Source organism: Lygodium microphyllum, chromosome 9 (genome assembly GCF_053477565.2).
Source record: "Lygodium microphyllum isolate KBCC chromosome 9, Lygodium_microphyllum_v1.1.10, whole genome shotgun sequence".
In the NCBI taxonomy this organism is placed as follows: domain Eukaryota; kingdom Viridiplantae; phylum Streptophyta; class Polypodiopsida; order Schizaeales; family Lygodiaceae; genus Lygodium; species Lygodium microphyllum.
The window spans coordinates 102,929,234-102,950,735 of NC_141143.1; the positions used below are offsets into that span (position 1 = coordinate 102,929,234).

General features: G+C 43.8%; 1 protein-coding gene and 1 pseudogene across 1 annotated transcript in view; one reads left to right on the forward strand and one right to left on the reverse strand.

Moving 5' to 3' along the window:
• The window catches only part of LOC148031366 (uncharacterized protein At1g03900-like), a 49,775-nt gene extending 28,815 nt beyond the window's left edge, over positions 1–20,960 (reverse strand). The window contains exon 1 of the mRNA XM_087684892.1: positions 20,333–20,960. Within this exon, the coding sequence (XP_087541018.1) occupies positions 20,333–20,806 (474 nt within the window). The 5' untranslated portion in view covers positions 20,807–20,960. The remainder of the gene's footprint in view (positions 1–20,332) is intronic.
• Positions 5,013–7,297, forward strand: LOC148031367 (uncharacterized; annotated as a pseudogene).
• Positions 20,961–21,502: the final 542 nt, after the last annotated feature.

Consider the following 21,502-nt stretch of genomic DNA (forward strand, 5'->3'; position numbering starts at 1 on the left):
TTGCCCCCTCTGGTCAACTCTCTCTCCATTCTCAAAGGAAATGCTCTGCATGATGGGCTGATGCCATCGAATGTACAATTCTATGTTTTCTTTGCACTTTTGCTGAGGCGAGAGCCTCACTGTCCAGGTTCAGGAGCAGCTAATTGCTTCTCCAATGCAAGAACTAAAGAAAGTGATGACCACACCACACGGGAACAAGGTTTTCAGCTCTGATTTAGTGCTGTTTGTGGGACTGATTTACTACTAGAATGATGCCAGGGTCAAAGGGTTTGTAGTCCAACTATTATGGAACAGATTTAGAATGGAATAAGACTGAGAACAGGTCAAGAAACACGTGAAAAACAATAAATACAAAGTTCTGCATATTGCAATTCTACACTTGAATTATTGAGTCATGCTCACAAAAAGTGTATTCCTACTTGGAATGTTGTTTTGGATATGTTGTATTGTCCTTACGCAGCTGAAATTTACTCAGAAAGGGATGTTGTTCTGAATATGTTATACTGTTCTTATGCAGCTGAAATCTACTCAGAAAATATGAAAGCCAACTGTTCACAGGTTTTGTACTTTGAAACATTTCTTTTTTTTTTGTAATCTTTCATCTTTTAATTGATAAAGAAATACCGACAAGGACGCATCTTTCATCTTTTAATTGATAAAGAAATACCGACAAGGACGCCGATCTTTGGGGCCAATCCGGTGTTGAGCGAGGGAGTGATGTCTCTATTTGTGTGTGTATGTGAAAAGACCAGGTATTAATTGAAGGGACTACCGCTTTATGTGAGTCATAGACCGGTTCCATGGTTCCATCCCCGGGATTTGAATTTTTTTTTGTAAGAAAAGCTCGGACAGTTTTGGGTGAAAAGGCCATACACACAGGTTTTGCAAAGATTACAGGTGAGAAAGACTACGATATTTTTTCTTGGATACAATATTTGTTGGATACAGGACTAAAGTGATGGCAGACATGGACAAAGGCAAAGGAAAACTCCCTCATGAAGAAGAGAGTTCTTCTTTTGCTCATAGACACCGAAGAGAGAGTATTGGTGCATAGGTGTCAGCGCCTTCTAGAACCGAGATTGAACCACAGGATGAGGAGCAAGAACAAGAGGACTTGTTTATGGCACAACTCCCCAGTATGGTTGGCTCTTTCCAACAGCTTATAAAGAATCCTTGGATGCAAAAAAAAAAAATTGAAGTTACATAATGAGGATTCTCAGGCTGAGTCATCACATCATACCATGGAGCTCTCAAAAAAGGCAAACCTCTAATGTGCATGAGCATATGGAAAAGACACCAAACATGGAGACAGGTCCAGTGCAACAAGAAGCACAAGCACAGGACCAAGGAGTGAATGGTCAAGGCAGTAATGCACAAGTAGCACAGCAAACTATTCCTCCTCAGTTTGCTACCTATCCTAGTTACTTTAGTGATGGGTCAGTTTTTCAAGCAATGGCTAGATTACCCACCGGTTATCAAGGATACTTGCCCAAAGGGCCACCAAGAATGATGCCTATTGAGGCAATGAATCCACTTTATGCTAATATTGGTCTACAATCCAGTTATCAGACTATACAGAGTCATTATTTGATGCTTGGAGTACAAAATGCAGCAGCTGGTTTTTCTCAGCCTAGTGGGCATATGGCAGCTAAGACAGGTGAAATTAATGCTAATAATGAGCCTAAGGGACTCCCCTTTTTACAGCCACTTGTCTATGACAACTTGACACCAAAAAGTGCAAAGACAAAAGATTATAAAGAGGGTGGTCAGGCATTAAAGTTTGAAACCTTTGGTGGTATACAAGATGAGCTGAAAGCTTTGACATTTATACAGCAGTTTGATGCAGCTTACATTGGAGGGAATTTTATTGAGACTTCTAAGGTGCGGAAGGCTGCAACTTTTTTGAAAGGTAATGCTTTGCAGTGGTGGAACATATTGTTGATGCAAGGACATGCATCTACCACTTGGGTCCATTTTAAACAGTTGTTTGCATTTTTATGGTTAACTACACGTGTGAAGTAAATATCATGACTGCATGGCATAAATTGGATGCGGCAAATTGTGCAGATTTAAAAGAGTACAATAAGAAATTTTGGGAAGCACCTTAGCCCGTGAGTTCTTACATGACAATGCCCCTATCAAAACAAATTGAAAGGTACTATTGCAGTTTGCCCAACGCCATCAAGGATTAATGTACCAAGACCAGGGTTACAAATATGGTACAGTTAATTGAAAATGCTAGTGTGGCAAATGCATTGTTGAAAGGAAAAGCTGACAGCTTTAAAGGCATTGAAAAGAAATATTCTCACTTTAAGCAGGATCCTAGCAAGAAGAAGAAGAAATTTCCGGAAAAGACCAGCTTTACAAAGAAGTCTCTTTGGAAGAAAAGTTTTCAGCCGCAGCCTCAAACTTCTTTTAAATAGGGCAAAGGGTAGAAGAGGCCACTTTTTGGCAAATCATTTGAAGAAAGAAAGGCTTTAATGATGGCTGGGAAATGCTTTATATGTGAACAAAAAGGCCATATTGCTTCTAAGTGCCCTCAACAATCTTCTAAAGATGCGGAGGATAAAGATGCGCCAAGTAAAAAGAAGCCCAGCATTAGCTTAGTGTCTGATATGGTAGGAGATCAATCAGCTAATGATGCTACAGAATTGTGCAGAGCTTGGGGAAAGATCACAGATTCCACAGTGCTTATTTTATTTGATCATGGAGCTCGTGCAAACTTTATCTCACCGGCATTGGCAGCTAAGTTGGGTATACATCCTGAGGAAATGGGACCAGTTGGACAGGCTGATTTGGCATGCCCGGGACATATTGAACCTATCACCCCCATTCTTGGCAAACTCCATATGCACATTCAAAGCTATGTGGACACAGAGGAATTCCATATTATGCCTTTAGAGGGCTGTGATGTTCTTTTGGGTATTTCATGGTGCCATAGAGAGCATGGTTTCTTGGATACTTACAATAAAACGATTACTCTTGTACATAAGGGCAAGACTCATATGTTAGATGTGAAGCTTAAAGGAGAGTCTAGCCCAGTTGTTTCTACTTCAACAATTACTTCTGTAATGAAAAATCATATTTCTGCATACTTGGTTTTTGCAAAGCAAGTTAATGAAGTTGACAGTAATGTGTTTGTACTAGATGAAAGTAGAAGGGCTTTCTTGGATAAATTCAGTGACTGTTTCCCAAATTTGTTACCAAGAGAGTTACCCCTTGAGAGGCTTGAAGATCATACCATAGATCTTATTCCAGGGACTAGTTCGCCTAATAGGCCACCATACAGGGTCAGTGCAGCACAGCAGAAGGAGATTATGACACAGGTTAATGAGCTTTTAGAGAAGGGACTAATTCAGCCCAGTAGTTCTCCGTTTTGTTCACCTATGTTGTTAGTTCAGAAAAAGGACGGCTCTTGGCGAATGTGTATTGACTACAAAGCCTTGAATAAGAACACGATCAAAAATAGGTTTTCGATTCCGAGGATAGATGACATTCTTGATTGATTACAGGGAGCAGGAATGTTTAGCATGCTAGATTTGAAAAGTGGATACCATCATATCATAATCATGCTAGAGGATATCCATAAGACTGCTTTTAAAACGACATTTGGTCTCTATGAATTTTTAGTCATGCCGTTTGGATTGACCAATGCTCCTGCTACATTTAACAAGATGATGGATAGAATTTTTCGCCCTCATCAAAGTTTCGTTAGCACATTCTTTGATGATATGATTATCTTTTCAAAGAATGAAGAGGAGCATAGAAAACACTTAGTTACAATCTTTAATGAGCTTAAGCGTAACAGATTGCTCATTAATGGCAAGAAGAGTGAATTCTTTTTGGAAGAGATTCACTTCCTTGGGCACGTAGTTTCTAAAGATGGTGTGAATATGGATCCTGCAAAGATAGAAGCAATTGTCTCTTTGCCAGACTTGAAAACCATTCATGATGTCCGCAATTTCCTTGGCTTATGCTCTTACTACAGAAGACTTATAACACACTTTGCAAAGATTGCTTCTCCTTTACATGCGCTTGAAAAGAAGGATGTCAAATGGCGATGGACTAACAAAGAGAAATCAGCATTTAGATGTTTGAAGGGGAAAATGACTACAAATCTAGTGCTTATTTTGCTAGATTTGTCTAAGCCATTCGTAGTGCAATGTGATGTATGTGAAAATAACATTGGTGTTGTATTAATGCAAAATGGCCGAGTTGTGGCATACGAGAGTAGAGTACTTTTTGTTGTTGAAAGGACTTGCCAAATTTATGAGAAAGAGTTATTAGCTGTGATCCATGCACTTTCTAGTTGAAAGCACTATTTGCTTGGTATAGATTTCATTTTTGATCTTCCAAAAACTCATAGTGACAGGGGACAGAGGGGACGGCAGCGTGGGACGGGGAGACGCAATCCCAGGGACGCGACCAGGTGGGGACGTCTCGTCTCCGAGTGGGGACGCCGGTGAGCCAAGCGGGGACGCGTTCCCAGAACGCCTGCGTGTCAGGGACGCCGACTAGGGACGGCCCAGGGAGCCATTGGGCGATTTTTGAAAAAAAAAATTTGACTGTTTGGCTGCCAACGGCCATTTCCGCCATGCTCTTGCCAATGTTTCCTATATAATGCTCCACTCTCAAGCTACACTCACACTCCAAGGCCAAGAGTCTCAACTTCTCAAGGCTCTTTCTCCCCCTCTCAAGTCTCAAGTCTCAAGGTTGAAGGCCGACGTGCTCAAGGCTCTTCCTCTCCCTCTCAAGTCTCAAGTCTCCACTCTCTCCTCCCTTGGGCCTTAAGCCTCAAGGCTCAAGGCTACCCTCTACATTGTACAAGCTTTCTCTCTCTCTCTCCCTCTCTTTCTCTCCCTCTCAAGTCTCTAGAGTCTAGACTCTACTCTCCCTCCCTTGGGCCTCATAATTCATTGCTCAAGCCTCAACTTTCAAGGCTCAAGGAGTCAAGCCTCAAGGGCAAACTTCAAAGGCTACTTCTCATCAAACTTTCAAAGTTTCTATCATCTATGGCATCTTCATCGGCTTCCCCGTCTACAAACCAACCCACATCTACCGCGGCATCCACCTCTTCACAAAATGATAATCATGAAGGAACCACCGGCCCCACTCGAAGGAGAAGACCCGCGATACATCAATGGTCATGGTGGGATGAGGTCGATTGCCTTATGTATGGTTTGGGAGGCGGTGCTAGAGCATGGACATGCAAACTTTGTGGATACAAACGTAGTGGTGGTGCCAACAAGGTGCGAGCTCATCTCTTGAGCAAACCCAGGAATGAGGTGAGATATTGCACAAAGGTGACCCTGGAGAAAAGACGAGCTTCTTGATAAGCTCGCAATCTATGAGGTGGCCGAAGCGGCAAGGCGATCTCCACAAGTGGCCATTGATCCCAATCTCATGGTGGGGTCATGAGGACGTCCTATGGAGGCTAGCGGTAACTTGGGTAGAGGTGTGCCATCACATACCTTCCCATCGACACCTTTTGCATGTGGCCCATCCGCATCGACCACCCCATCTTCTCGTCCTCGTCAAAGTACCCTCAAGGAAAATTAGAATCCTCGCTTGAAAGAAGAGACGGACATGGCCGTGGCTCGTTTCTTCTTTCATGATCACATTGCTTTCCGTGCGGCTCGGTGAGTTTCTGGTGTCAAGTGATAAATAATAAATTATTATGTTCATTTAACATTATTATTTATCATCATATTGATTCTTAACATGCTCTGTTTGATTTATGAACATTGAATAGATCTCCATACTTTAGAGCCATGGTTACGAAGATTAGGGAATATGGTTCTTCCTATGTTCCCCCCTCTTCGGAAACCCTTCGCACCACCCTTCTCGAAAAGGAGAAGAGGAGTGTTGAGGCTGCTGCGGCAAATATGAAGGAGCTATGGGCCAATAATGGTGTCACACTTGTGGTGGATGGATGGAGTGACACCCGCAAGCAGTCTATTCCTGGAGTGGTGGCCTACTCTCATGGAGAGATGTATTTTGTTGACTCACATGATGCCTCCGGCTCTGGAAAGTCCGCCGATGTGCTTGCTACGGAGTGGGCAACGACTTTAGAAACCATGGGAGCAGAGAATGTGGTGACCATTTGTGCAGATGGCGAACCGGTAAATCGAGCAGCAGGGAACATACTTCAAGCCACATATCCTCACATCACCGTCTCTTTTTGCATGGCCCATTGTCTTAACAATCTCATCAAAGACATTGGGGCCCTACCATGGATAGCTCTTGTCATGGATGAAGCCAACAAAATTGTCACCTTTGTCCTCAATCATGGGAGGATTCGCCATGAGTCCACCAAGAGGTCAAACCTCTCTCTGCTCAAATATTCAGAGACATGGTTTGCTTTCAACTTTCTCATGTTAGGCCGCTTGTCCACATGTAGCGGGGCATTACGAGGACTCTTCCTTAGTGATGAGTGTTCCAGTATGCCAAAGGCTTCCATAGCAAGGGGGCAAGAGTGCAAAGCACAAGCAAATGAAACGTCATGGTCGGAAAGTGTGAAGCGCATTGACACCATGATCAAACCAGTCATGGACCTCTTGAGGGTTGTCAATGACATGTTGCCATGCATCGGCAAGGTATATGAGGCCATGGATCGAATGATAGAGAGCCTCAAGGTTTATGTTCCCAATGAGGACTACGATGAGATCAAATCCATGTGTGACAAGATGGGATGCCTACTACTCCCCTCTCCATGCAGCAGCCTACATGGTGGATCCCGAATTTCAAGGTTGCAAGCAGGAAAAGGACAGAGAGGTTAGCAATGGCTTCAGGATTATCTTGGATCGTCTAGTGCCAGACGCAGGTATCATGCGCAAAATCAGAGATCAATTGCAATTATATCGTGAGAAGAGGGGTAGTTATGGATTGCCAAATGCACAGACGGATCGCTTCAAGATCGGCTCAGCACTTTGGTGGGAGGATTATGGTGCAGATGGTCCAGAGTTGCAGCGATTTGCCATCCGCATTCTCTCACAGTGTTGTAGCTCCAGTTGCTTGGAGCAACTTTGGTCAGTGTAACTGCCTTGGAGTGCATCGTGCCAATGATTTGGGCTTTGTGAGTTCCAACTTGCGAATGCTTTGCAAAGGTATGGTGAAGAAAGTAGATTTATTCACTGAATGGGAGCAAGCACAACAGGATCTAGAGGTTGACCCACTTCACACAACTGAGATTTTGGAGGACCTTGAGGGCATAGGCGAGGAGGAGCCACAAGTTGTCGAGGACTTCACAGAGTCCGTGGAGATTCCGCTTCATCCCACTGTCCGACCCACTACTTAGTCTCGACTCTCAACTCTCTAGAGCACTCTAGACTCTTGAGTCTTACGATTTACACTCATACTTAGCATTTGCCATTATGTCATGTGGCATTTTGACATTTTGTATTTATTTTTGGCTTTAGTATTTACACTCTCCTCCCATCTTCTATGTAAATTTGTCATTGTAGTTTGAGCCTTGGCTCTTGACGCTTGAGTGACGAGTGGTCACGAGTCTTTTGGATTTCCTAATATGATGCTCTATTTTCTTCTATTTGGTGCAAATGTCCCCTTCAAATGTTCCTCTCTTAGAGTAGATTAAGTGTGATTTTAAAATACTAAAAAAAAACAACTTTTTAATAGCCGTTTTTCCCCCCGTCCACGGAACAATCCTTTACCCAACCCCGTTCCCGTTTTCCGTCCCCGTCCCCGTCCCCGTTCTCGTTCCCCGTCCCATGTTACTATGCAAGAACTTCTTGAAGGAATGATGGAATTTGGACTATCATTTGCAGATTCAGCAAACAGATACATTTCATTCTTGTAAGGAAAAAGGTTAAGTCAGAACACATGGTTAAGATATTTATGCATAATATCTTCAAGTACCATGGAATGCCACGGTCAATTGTCAGTGATAGAGACCCAAGAATGACTAGCTTGTTTTGGAAAGCATTGTTTGAAAACATGGCCACTATGTTGAAATTTGTATCTTATTTCCATCCACAAACTGATGGACAGTATGAAGAAGCAAATTCGACTATTTTAGATATACTGAAGTGTTGTGTTTCAGATCATAAGACTTCTTGGGAACACTACATGCCATTGGTTGAGTATGCATACAATAATATAGTGCACTCATCTACTGGCAAAGCACCTTTTGAGATTGTGGAAGGTGGAAAGAAACTGCCTCCTATTTTGCAGACAAAAGATAACATTTTTCAAGCTGATCGTTAAGTAAAAGATTGGGAAGAAGCATATAAAAAGGTCAAGTATGCCTTAGAAAAGTCACAAGCTAAATAGAAAAGAGCTTCCGATAGTCATCGTCGGGAACTCTTGTTCAAAAAGGATGATTGGGTCTTATTGCGTTTTGAAAAGGCACATTTGAGAAAACAGAAGGGCAAGGAACGTTTGTTTCCAAAGCTGAGTATGCATTACTATGGCCCTTTTCAAGTCTCAAAGAAGATATATGATGTGGCACATAGGCTGAAATTGCCAAAGAATTGGAAAATTCATAATGCATTCCACGTGAGCCTAGTGAGGTCCTTTATTAGTTAAGTGCCAGAAGATATGGTTCAAGAGGAATAGCTTGAAGTAGAGGAATTAGATGAGATTCTAGTTCTTGAGCAGATCTTGGCACATAAGGATAGGAAAGTGAAAGGTAGAGTTATAAGAAGATTTTTAGTGAAGTTCAAGAACTATTCATCAATGAATGCTAAATGGATGGAAGAGGCTGAATTGGCAAATTCACCTCAGTTATTGCAACTTTACCGAGAAGCTTTCTTGCTGGAACCTACAGTGACTTAGAATGCTTTTTGAAGCAATGTACATTCTCTATTGTACAATTGAATATTGCATCTCATTGAATAATGCACAATGTATGGTTAACACTTAGCATTAACATGTCTATCATTGAATGAAATCTCAATGCTTTGAAGTTGTATTTGTTACACTTCAGTTGAATGATTATACATATTGTGACACTAATAGTTCGGGGATTCGTGCTATCAGCTTGTGTTGCATCCAGAAACATGTATATTAGAAAGGCTCCTAGTAACCATAGTTGGATACAGGATGTGATCCTCCACCTATGTGAGACTTGAACTTGCAATGGCACAAATGGTAGTGGGAAAAACTCCTACCATCGCCCCGTGTCATCTATTAGCAAGTGATACATGCGATGGTACTAATAACATGGAGAATCTTGTTATCATCGTGTGTCATCCGTTAGCATGTGTGGCATGCAATCAAGGTCGCTTGCTTCTTTCAAGAGGGAGGTATGTCACCAGGTGGTGATACTTTTTGCAATCGCTTTCCTTATTTACTTATATAAATATTTTAATTTTTTTTCTTTTCTTTAGTTGCTGTTGCTTTTTACCCCCAGAGTTCTCTTGGGTTAAGTCCAAATCTTTGCATGGCCAGAAAAGACAGCCATTGGGACAGATTGGACTAAAAATTTGTCTGAGCCTTGGGCCCAGTTCCATATTGAATGGGCACTGAAGAATAGAATGCCAATGGTTTGGGATTGTGTGCTTAGCCACTGGAGATGGTGCAGGACAATAAGCCTGGCCAAGACAGAAGATGCACATGTGAGAATGCTCACGGAATAAAAGTCACCGTCACTGAGCCACATTACAGTTTTTGATGTGGTTGCAATGATAAAAGTCACTCGTAACAACTTAAGGAATGCAGGGGTCACCATCCCTAAAATTTAAGGAGTTACTATTTTTTGACCCCAAAATCTGTTCGCATCATTATCTTCATTTTTGCACGAGGATTAATTCTCTGGTTTGTGCAGAGGTCAAATTTTGCACTGATCATGGAGAATTTTAAACCAGAAGGTTTAAACTGGAAAATTGTTACATGTATGCCATGTGTCACAATTTGGGCACAAATTCCCAAAAGAGAGGGGGAGCTTTTTTTTTTTAAAACGTAATATGCACGAGGGGCAAAACTGAGTGTGAAGTTTTCAAGGGCTGAGGGCAGATTGCTGCAAGTACATCAGCTATGGAGAGTACTTCTTCGTCTTTGATTCATATACAGTGGTAGAGCTTGCTCCCTCTAGTCAACTCTCTCTCTATTCTCAGAGAAAATGCTCTGCATGATGGGTTGATTCCATCGAACGTACAGTTCTGTGTTTTCTTTGCACTTTTGCCAAGGCAAGAGCCTCACTGTCAGGTTCAAGAGCAACTGATTGCTTCTCCAATGCAAGAACTAAAGAAAGTGATGACCACGCCACACGGGAACAAGGTTTTCAGCTCTGATTTAGTGTTGTTTGTGGGACTATTTTACTGTTGGAATGATGCCAGGGTCAAAGGGTTTGTAGTCCAACTGTTATGGAACAGATCTGGGATGGAATAAGGCTAAGAATAGATCAAGAAACACGTGAAAAACAGTAAATATAGAGTTCTGCAAATTGCAATTCTACACTTGAATTATTGAGTTATGCTCACAGAAAGTGTTTTCCTACTTGGGATGTTGTTCTGGATATTTTGTACTGTCCTTACGCAGCTGAAATTTACTCAGAAAGGGATGTTGTTTTGAATATGTTGTACTGTGCTTATGCAGCTGAAATTTACTCAGAAAAGATGAAAGCCAATTGTTCACAGGTTTTGTACTTTGAAACATTTCATTTTTTTTGTAACCTTCCATCTTTTAATTGATAAAGAAATACCAACAGGGGCGCCGGTCTTTGTGGCCAATCTGGTGTTGAGCAAGGAAGCGAGGTCTCTATTTGTGGGTATGTGAAAAGACCAGGTATTAATTGAAGGGACTACCGCTTTATGTGAGTCATAGATGGGTTCCACCTTGTGACACGGCAGCAACAAAATATAATCCTTCATGCAACAAGTTAGCTGATTTTGGTGGAGATGAGCCATCTATAGGTTGTTTGCCACAAAACACAACTTCTGTTTCTTCCTGATCTAAAGCAGTCGAACACCAAAATGCAGCATATTTCTTTGTGTATGTTTGTGCAAATACTCCAAAAAGATACAATCAATTTCATTGGCATGATGATTCTATCAAGGCCCCAAAGCCCAAATCACGGTTCTCATCAAACACATCGTCGCAAACATTGACATGATCGAGAAGATTGCAAGGATCGACACGAAAAAGACCAAAGATCAAATCACTGATCAAAGAAAGATCAACAATCTCTCAAGGAGAGACTATACAAGTATTCTCGGTCTCATTCAACCCCCCCCCCCCCCGCCCCAAAAAAAACCTTTTTTCTCTCTCTTTTTTTTCCTACAAGGGCTCTTGCTAAAGGACCTCACTTGGCCATTACGGCACCATCTTTGCACATGCCATTTCTTCCTTCATTACTTGAGAAGAAGCATTTGGATGGTTCCAACTACTCCCTTTGGTCTTGCAAAGTGGAGTGCATCTTAGATACCTTCGATTTATTGGACTTCATCACTGCCCACGTCCACCATCTAGTGGTGGATCCCTATATTGGATTGATATCGATCAAGCAACTCTTTGCAATAGGATCAAGCCCATTCCTTTCTCTATGTGAGTTGCCATAATTTAGTCCTTGTTTATATCAAAAGAATCTGCTCCACAACAAAGGTACACACCAAGCTGCTTCTTTGTATTAGGGGTAGACCTTTGGAGATCACAAGGTTGGCACCCTTGTAGTATTTATATTTATATATCCTTATTGAAAGATCGGTACTACTATTCACAGACTTGTGCTTTTGCACTTGTCCTCGATTGCTCTCACCAACCAAGACCAAAAGCACAAAAAACTGAGCCAAACTCGCTGAGATACCACACAGGCACAGAGACCAACCTGCCTAACACTAGATCTTGCTAGGAAAACATGATTTGACAAAATCTATTGCCACAAAATCTCTTCAAAAAGCTCCAAACCTCAACCAAACTAATAGAAGCAGTCCCAAAACAACTTGGCCTATTAGTGATTATCAGTCCCTGTCGGGCAGGCAGCCACGTCACCAGGCCACGTGGCAGTCTGGTCGGACTGACCAGTCGGCCAGCCACGTGGCAGTCCAGTCGGACTGACCAGTCGGCTGCATTTAATGCAGCCGACCTGCCATTTCTGATTGCATTATTTCTGGCTATTTATAGCCGGCAGTCAGCACATTCTTTCACAGTTCTGTTTGCAGATTTCAGGCTGGAGATTCGTGCAGACTGCAGCGTACTTCGAGGTGGACAGCAGGTTGCATCGTCGAGGTGGAGACACGCAGTCCCGCGCACTGCGCCCGAGTATATATCTGCATATCTTTGAATACAGCACACTTTATACAGCAGATCTTCATCCTCCACTGTCTCTTTCTCTCTCTCTCTTCTCTCTGCATTCACTCTCTCTCTCAGTCTTGGTCCCACGCTTCCGCATCGCTGCACTCTGACATGGTATCAGAGCAGTGAAGAAGGGCTGACTGAGTGAAGAACCTTCTTGAAGAGGAGATTCCACTGCGACACAAGGCTGCGTTTCCAGCATTCGAGGGCGAGCAGGAGGGCTGCGCATCGGAACAAGGCTGAAGCGAGCGTGGACGCGCGGGAAAGGAGTCCAGTTGGTGGATTTGCTGCTGTTTACTGCTGTTTGAAGAGGAGGAAGGCTGTGTTTTCAGTTTTCAAGTGCAAGTTTTACTTTTTCATCGCCTCCGACGGGTGAAGAAGGTTCGGGACGCGGAATAAAGAGCCCTAGCAGGCTGCGTTTTCACAATCAGAGGGGGCTACTTTTGCGTTTTTGCAAGCATTACAGGTGAAGATGTCTACAGAGATTGACTTGGAGTTCCAGGCGATCATGGATCGGAAGGTGCCTGTCTTATCGGCTCTTCCCTCAGATCAAAAGCTTGATGGCGACAATTACCGCATCTGGCGTGTGATGATGTTGGCCATCCTTGAGTCTTACGATTTGGCGGAGCTTGTACAGGAGGAGATCGACCGGCCCTCGGTGAGAGATGAGTCCAAACTCTCTTTTGACGCTCGTGCGGAGTTGGCCAAGGCACAGTCTCACTGGGACAAACTAAATGCCCGGATTCGTTCTTTTCTTTTTCTATCTTGTACTACAGCCGTAATAGCCCACATCGAGCACTTGACGGTGGCTCGGGAGATATGGCTGGAGCTTGACCAAATGTATAACCGGATGACCCTTATGAAGAGGGTTTTTTGGAGATGCAGATATGGACCTTGTCCGTGAACAAGTCTTCTTCGTTGCGGGAGCACATCAACAAGCTTAGACAGCTTCAGATGCAGGTTCAGAATGCGGGAAAGCCGATTTTCTCCAAAAACATGGCGATCACACTTTTGTCCCAGTTGCCGCCACGATTCGGTGCTTTTTACTCCGCCCTTATTGCTTCAAGGCGTGAGTCTACTCTTCAGTGGGAAGAGTTGGTTCCTATGGTCTTGGACCAAGAGGAACAACTGAAGGGACAGCATGCTTCCAAGTCGGAAGCTTTGACAGGTCAAGCCTCTCAGAAGAAGGGGAAGGACCAAAAGAAGAAGAAGGAGGACAAGAAGTCAAAGAAGGACAAGGACAAAGAATCAACATGCCATATTTGTGGTAAGACCGGCCATTGGAAGAAGGATTGCCCCGACAAAGACAAGAAGGACACCAACAAGGACTCGAAGGATTCTGGAGCGGTGGCTGCATCCTCATCGGCTGCATTTCTTCACCTAGCATTCATTGAGGACTCTACACCGGAGGCTTCTGATGCTGCGATGACAGCCCCCCAGGCTTGAGAGTGGATCGTTGACAGTGGTGCCTCCCGGCACATGACTCCTTCATCAGTTAGTGTTGCCCAATTGCGACCTTCGCGTGGGCAGATCCTCATTGGAGATAGCTCTTCGGTGTCTATTGCAGGACGGGATGAGATGCAGCTTATTCCAGATGGACGTGGTGGTACCCATACCTCAGAGGTCTTTCATGTGTCAGGTATAGGGTATCATCTACTTTCGGTTCATAAGATTTGTTCACTTGGACTTTTGGTGAAGTTTGACAGTGATTCGGTGCGAGTCCTTGATCGTGGATCAAGGAAGGTTCTCTCATCAGGATATGAGGAGAACGGCATCTACAAATTGACGTCTTCTACCGCTCTTCCTACTCTTCTTCTTACTACTCAGACACAGTCAGAGCTATGGCATGCTCGGTTTGGTCACCTTAACTATGATTATCTTTGGCGGGCTTCACGTGGACAGCTTGTTCGAGGGTTGCCGGACATAGTGGTGAGCCAGCAGCCATGCGTCTCCTGCATTCGTGGAAAGCAGCATAGGGATGCGATTCCCAACAAAGCTTCGCGGCGGTCTACTTCACCGATAGAGCTTGTATCTACGGATCTTTGTGGCCCTATGAGGAACGAGTCCCTGAAAGGGAGCTCGTACTTCATGTTGATCGTAGATGACTACAACAGGATGACTTGGGCCTATTTCTTGGCGTTGAAGTCGGAGGCTTTCTCCCACTTCAAGGATTGGCTTCTCTTTGAAGAGAACCGATCGGGCCGGCGATTGAAGACCTTGCGATCCGACAAGGGAGGTGAATTTGTTTCTAATGAGTTTGCTCATTTTTGTGCCGATAAAGGCATTCACCAGGAGTTTGCTAACACCAACGCTCCTCAAGAAAATGGCATTCTTGAACGGAAGAACCGAAGTGTGATCGAGATGGCGCGCACCATGATGGAGCACCGACAGACACCTCAGTTTCTATGGGCCGAGGCTGTGGCTACTGCAGTCCACATCCTTAACCGATCCCCCACTTTGGCCGTTGATGGGATAACACCTTTTGAGGCTTACTTTGGGACTAAGCCCGATGTTTCTTATTTCAGGGTTTTTGGGTGTGATGCCTATGTTCACATTCCCAAGACTCATCGTGATAAATTTGAAGCGGCTTCCCGGAGATAGGTGTTTGTTGGCTATAGCTCTCAGTCCCAAGGCTATCGTTTGTATGATCCTGTAAAGCGGGATGTGTACACCAGTCGAGATGTGCGGTTCGTGGAGGTTCCGGCCATAGCAGCGGGAGAGGAGCATCCCGTTCTTGGAGATCCAAGGGAGAGTTGGGCTCCCGAGACAGTTCCTTTGGAGCCCGCGCCTTTTGATTCTGATTCTGTTTCCGATACAGAGTCTGTTGTTCCACCGGTCACCCCCGAGGAGTTACCACCGGTGGATATCCCAGAGTCTTCAACTGATGGAGAGCGACGAGGAGAGGTCCGGCCTCCTCCTCGTTGGGCCCGTGACACACTCTGAGATTCAAGGATCGAGGGGGTCCCTGAGGAGTGGGGACCGCAGGATGGTCCGCGGCGGTCACGGAGGCACAATGCACATTCTATGGAGCTTGTTTGCTCTAACTATTGTTTGATGACCCGTGTTATTCAGGATCGAGAGCCCACCTCCGTGAAGAAGGCTTTACAGTCCGCACCATGGAAGAAAGCTATAGAAGCCCAGTTGGAGGCTATTGAGAGGAATGGCACTTGGTATCTCGTACCTCGCCCCTCGCATAAGAAGGTGATTGGCGTCAAATGGGTCTTCAAGACAAAGTACCTTAGCGATGGTTCTTTGAACAAGCACAAGGCTCGCCTTGTTGCTAAAGATTTTGTTCAGCGCCCCGGGATTGACTGTCATGATACTTTTGCCCCCACTGCTCATATGGCGACTATTCGAGCTGTTCTTGCCTTAGCTAGCCATAGGAGATGGCCTATCTACCAGCTGGATGTGAAGTCAGTCTTTCTCAATGGTGATTTAAAGGAGGAGATCTATGTAGAGCAGCCTCCTAGCTTTGGATCTTCAGATGGGCAAGTCTACAGGTTAAAAAAGGTCTTGTATGGCCTCAAGCAAGCTCCGCATGCATGGAACGAGAAGATTGACTCGTTCCTTCAGTCACAGTTGGGATATCGGTGTTCCAAGGCCGATCCGCAGCTTTATGTACACACTTCCGAGGCTGGTTGTGTGCTTTTTGTGTTGTATGTTGATGATTTGATTGTCACAGGTGATCATGCACAGAAGGTCAAAGAGACGAAGGCAACTTTACATCAGGCCTTCGAGATGACGGACTTAGGTCTACTCCACTTCTTCTTGGGCCATGAGATTTATCAGTCTCAGAGGGGGATTTTCATCTCTCAGCAGAGATATGTACAGGAGCTCTTGGTTTCTTTTGCGATGGAGGATTGTCGGACCATTTCTACTCCTATGGATCCGAACTGGAAGGCCACTTCACATTCAGATTCTCCCTTGGCGGATGCTTCCCGCTATCGTCAGTTGATTGGATCATTGATTTGGCTCCTCAACACTCGTGTTGATCTTTGTTTTGCTGTAGGTCTCTTGGCGGGGTTCATGAGTGAACCTCAGACGGTGCATTGGCAGGCTGCTCAGCGGATACTTCAATATTTGAGAGGGACCTCTGACTTAGGGCTTCATAATCCAGCAGGCACAGGTGGTTCAGATCTTGTACTTGCCGGTTGAAGCGACTCGGATTGGGCTGGCGATGTGGACCACAAGTGGTCTACTACAGGCTACTGTTTTACCTTGGGCGCAGGTGTTATCTCATGGAGTAGCAAGAAGCAGCCCACGGTCGCCCTTTCGTCTACTAAGGCGGAGTATCGAGCCGCGTCTTCCGCCACATGTGAGGCTGTGTGGCTTCAGAGATTGTTGGAGGAGCTTGGCTGCCCCCAGACTCGTCCTACTTTGCTGCAATGCGACAATGAGAGTTGCATTGCCTTGGCCCGGAATCTTGTTTTCCATGCCCGGACGAAGCACATAGAGATCCAGTACCACTTCATTAGGGAGAAGCTTTTGGATGCGACCATAGCTGTGGAGTATTGCAAGACGGAGGACAATCTTGCAGATTTATTTACGAAGGCGCTTCCCCAGGCTCTACTTCAGAGACATGCCAGATCCCTTAGGCTTCTGCCCCGTCCAGGCTCTGAGAGGGGGTGTTAGCGATTATCAGTCCCTGTCGGGCAGGCAGCCACGTCACCAGGCCACGTGGCAGTCTATTCGGACTGACCAGTCGGCCAGCCACCTAGCAGTCCAGTCGGACTGACCAGTCGGCTCCATTTAATGCAGCCGACCTGCCATTTTTTATCGCATTATTTCTGGCTATTTATAGCCGGCAGTCAGCACATTCTTTCACAGTTCTGTTTGCAGATTTCAGGCTGGAGATTCGTGCAGACTGCATACAGCAGATCTTCATCCTCCACTGTCTCTTTCTCTCTCTCTCTTCTCTCTGCGTTCACTCTCTCTCTCTGTCTTGGTCCCACGCTTCCGCATCGCTGCACTCTGACATGGCCTTGCTATAGATGGCTCCACCCATCAACTAGATGCCTTCGCTAGCCGTGATCAGCTCTACCAAGCCCTAAACAACTCTACTCGGTTGAGAAACACCTCAGCCCTATCTTCAACAACTTCATGTAGGCTAGTTTCAGCTTCACTAAGCTGTATAGAGCTCTGCCGTATCAATGTAACCAAGCCCTAGAATTGCACAAACAACAGTAGAGCACTTTGGACCCACTTCTACATGCAACAATTTGCTTCTATTGGCACTAAATCCTTCTAGACAATCACACCCCATCTTTATTATGAACTGTGCAAGAGAAAATTTGCATTTTGCCTTTTCTTTTTTGTCTTCCAACTTTTCCCTACGTTAACACTGCTTTACAAAAGAAGAATTAAATTAAACATTATAGTCTAATTATTTGCCTTGAATTTATTAATCTTTTTAATTAAAAAATTGAATCTATAGCTTAAATTTTTCATGAGAAATTGATTAATATGTGCAACAAATCTATGCATTGGTTAATTGTCTTTTTTTATTAACTTCTTAATTACTAATGAACCCAACACATATCCAAAAATTGATTAATATGTGCAACAAATCTATGCATTGGTTAATTGTCTTTTTTTATTAACTTCTTAATTACTGATGAACCCAACACAACTTGTGCAATTTCTTGGGGTTGCCATCTGAGAATACCAAGAAAAAGCACATCCTTATGATAGTAGACCTTCCAAAAAAGGCTTTCTACATTGCTTGGCTTGGATGTAATTTGAGAGAAGGTGCTAGAAGGCACATCCCAAAACCTAGTTACCCTCACCCAAATGCACAAGGTTGTATTGTTGTAAAGCCTCAATGTAAAAATGTCCATAGCAAGAGTGCCATAGAAGACTTATAAGCACCCGACACAACATAGCATGCTTAACAATAAAGATATTTGCTTAGCTTCGTGATTTAGCATGCCAACAAAATGAAAGACGAACACTTGAGTCAAATACAAACATTCAAAAATGATACAACAATAGACAACAAATTGAGAAAAATCTAAAAGAATTAATGCTACAAACATGAGCATTAAACATGGGCATGTTTGGACCTCACATGACTTATAATTTTGTCTTTAGCCTAGCTTGAGATTTGCATTGTTCAGCTTCTTGTCTTTAGGAGAAGATCCATCTTAAGCAATCCTTATAATTGAGGGTTCCAAGGTCGAGGATTATTGTTTTAAAAAGTCTAATTACAATCCCTCACATGGTGGAGAATTAATGCTCACCCTAACGATTAATCATCCTCGAATCAAACTATTCGGTCACCAATGGAACCAACCATATCTCAAACAAAGGAGCTACTCAACCAAATATCAAGATGACAAATCTATGCCTTTTTCATCTCTCCCTTGGCTTACTGAATTTTTCACCTTAGAGTAACTACACCTCACGATATAGATATACCTCCAAGAAAGTTTTTGCATGGTTGGGGCAATATCAATTTCTCCATAATCCAACAACTTTGTTTTACCTTGGATTCAAATGCCATTTTATGAAGACATAGTATACTATTGACAAAGAAGTATGAAATGTCCCCTAGGATCTAGCTTGCATATGAGACACAACACACGCTATATCCACAACATAGAATATGAAGGAAATAAACATCATACTCGACTCCCAGTCATAAGGCCAAGTTGGCTCACCCAAGCCTGGGAGCTAGTAGCATATTAAGCTAAGCCACAACCATATCCAAAGAATTAGTGTCCCATGCCACTAACCCACACCACCCCAGTGGGTGAACGTGTCAACCGATGAGCCTAAAGTCCAAGAGTAGTGATCACACAATGATGTACACAATAGGGCCTTGAGTCCTATAAATACTCCATTTCCCTAACCCTAAAGTGTCCCTAGTGCATTCACACTAGGTAACTTTATGACCATTGTGACCAATATTACTAGTGCCCATCCAACTATCCAACAATATAACAAAGGAGCATAAAAACTACACGTGTAACAAATCGAATGTTGTGTGGTTGGAGAATTTGCAGCAAATTTGCCTTCCATAGTGGCACCAACCAATAATTCAAGACACAAACCTCAAAGCTACTAGCCATAGCCAAGAACTCAATGGTTCACACTCACACAAAGCATATTTATTTTTCTTCACCGCCTTTGCCATTTTTCTCTTGTTTCTTTTATGCACCCTCATGATCTTCTTTTAGGCATTCTACCATAAACCTAGCAATACACACTATTCTAGCTGCATGCCTTTGCCACTTTTCACTTGTTTCTTTTCTATGCACGCATCTGGTCCATAAACATGCAAGTGATCCTCTCCTATATTGACACATGATGCCTTATACTAACTAAAAACTAGGACTTCTAGTTGATAGGTTGGGTATACATCATCAGCTTATTGTAGTACATGAGGAACAAGGTCACATTGAGATAGATCTTAAAATCAATGTGGGTGGAAAAATACATCTTGTGTGACAATGGAGGGTTGTCAAAAATATGAATGGCAGCTGGGGTGTTGGAATTCTACTAGGCAAAAGCCCTTGTGATTCAAGCAAGATCCTGCATCGATAAATGTGGGTGGAAATATACATCTTGTGTGACAACGGAGGGTTGTCAAAAATATGAACGGCAGCTGGGGTGTTGGAATTCTACTAGGCAGAAGCCCTTGCGATTCAAGCAAGATCCTGCATAGATCAATGTGGGTGGAAATAAACATCTTGTGTGACAATGGAGGGTTGTCAAAAATATGAACGGCAGCTGGGGTGTTGGAATTCTACTAGGCAGAAGCCCTTGTGATTCAAGCAAGATCCTGCATCGTTGAATTGAAAAGGTGATACTAGCAGTTGCACAATTGTGGACATCTATTTTTTGTACCATCAGTAAACAAGCTAGCCTAGCTTCAAATCTTTGCAATTTAAGACGCTGCACATGGTCCATCGATTCTGCACATGTGATGATGATAAAGGTAAGATTCAATAGTCTTACATGGCATACATAATCAGCTAATAAATGCAGACGATTCACTTTTACTGAGGAACCCAAAACAGTCTTTTACGAGTATCAAGAAACTCAACAGCTAATGCATGTCAAGGAAAATACATAAACTTACTTTTAATCTCAGATCCAGTGATGGGATCGATTCACCTGCAGTGACTTCATCGGCTTCTGAACTCTCTTTATGAGATGCATGCTTCTCATGATCGGAGAGAGCCACATTAAAGTCGAATGCCTCATTTCTCTCCGCAAATCCCAGGCCGATGAACGCATGCCGACCCTTCCCGTCATCAATGCGAAGCACAAAATACCGTGAGGAGTCAGTGGCAGGCTCAACGGCGACATCACGCGTGCCCGGGTGGACATGGCAGGCAGCGAAGAGGTCACCGGTGTTGGAATCCTCAAGGCGGATCTCGCAGACGTCCTTAACAGAGACGACCCTGAGCCTACCGGACCATATCTTGTCGGATTGCAGCCACTCGCCGCACTTGTAGCCGCCGCTGTTGCTTCTGGGAGGGATTTTGTAGACGAAGACCTCTCGGACGACCAGGAGAGTGTGCTCGAGGGACTCCTCGTCCTCAAAGGACATGGTGGCGAGAGGCAGGAGCAGGGGCGCGGGAGAGGACGGGAGGTGAGCTCTCAATTCAGCTGTTGAGAAAGGCCTTTGGAAGAAGAAGAAGAAGATCGACGCAGTAGCTCTCTCTCTCTCTCTCTCTCTCTCTCTGTCGGGTGTGCCGGGCCCAGATTCACACTCCGTCAACGTGCAAGATATTAAGTTGATGGTTTTTTTTAACTTAATGGTATTTTATGTGTTCTTTTTTGTTTCTTTAAGTCTCGGATCAGTCGGATACATATAAATAACAGTATAGTAAACATCAAAATTTGCATAATTATTAACTTGATTTCTTTAAATATCGTTTCCTATTTAGTCATTTATCCAATACCAAGAGCCATAACATGCATAAGTCGAATTCGCCTACGTAAGTCTACTCAGTCAAGTCAAATGCTCAAAAGATCGATGACTTCAACTTGGATTGCATGCTAACTGAGACTTTGTAAAAGTCCATAGAGTACTCTCCAAAAAAGGGGAGTACTTGATTAACTTTGTGCAGTTTACAAGCTTGTTCATCTCCCCTTGGATTGTTAGACATGCTTTCTCCAACTTGCTCTTAATTATCAAAACACTAAAATGGCAGGTTCTCTACTAGTTTATATTGTGCCATCAATCCACCACAAATATTGGAATGCATGTGGACGGCATTAGCTTTGGTCCATGGGTCAATTG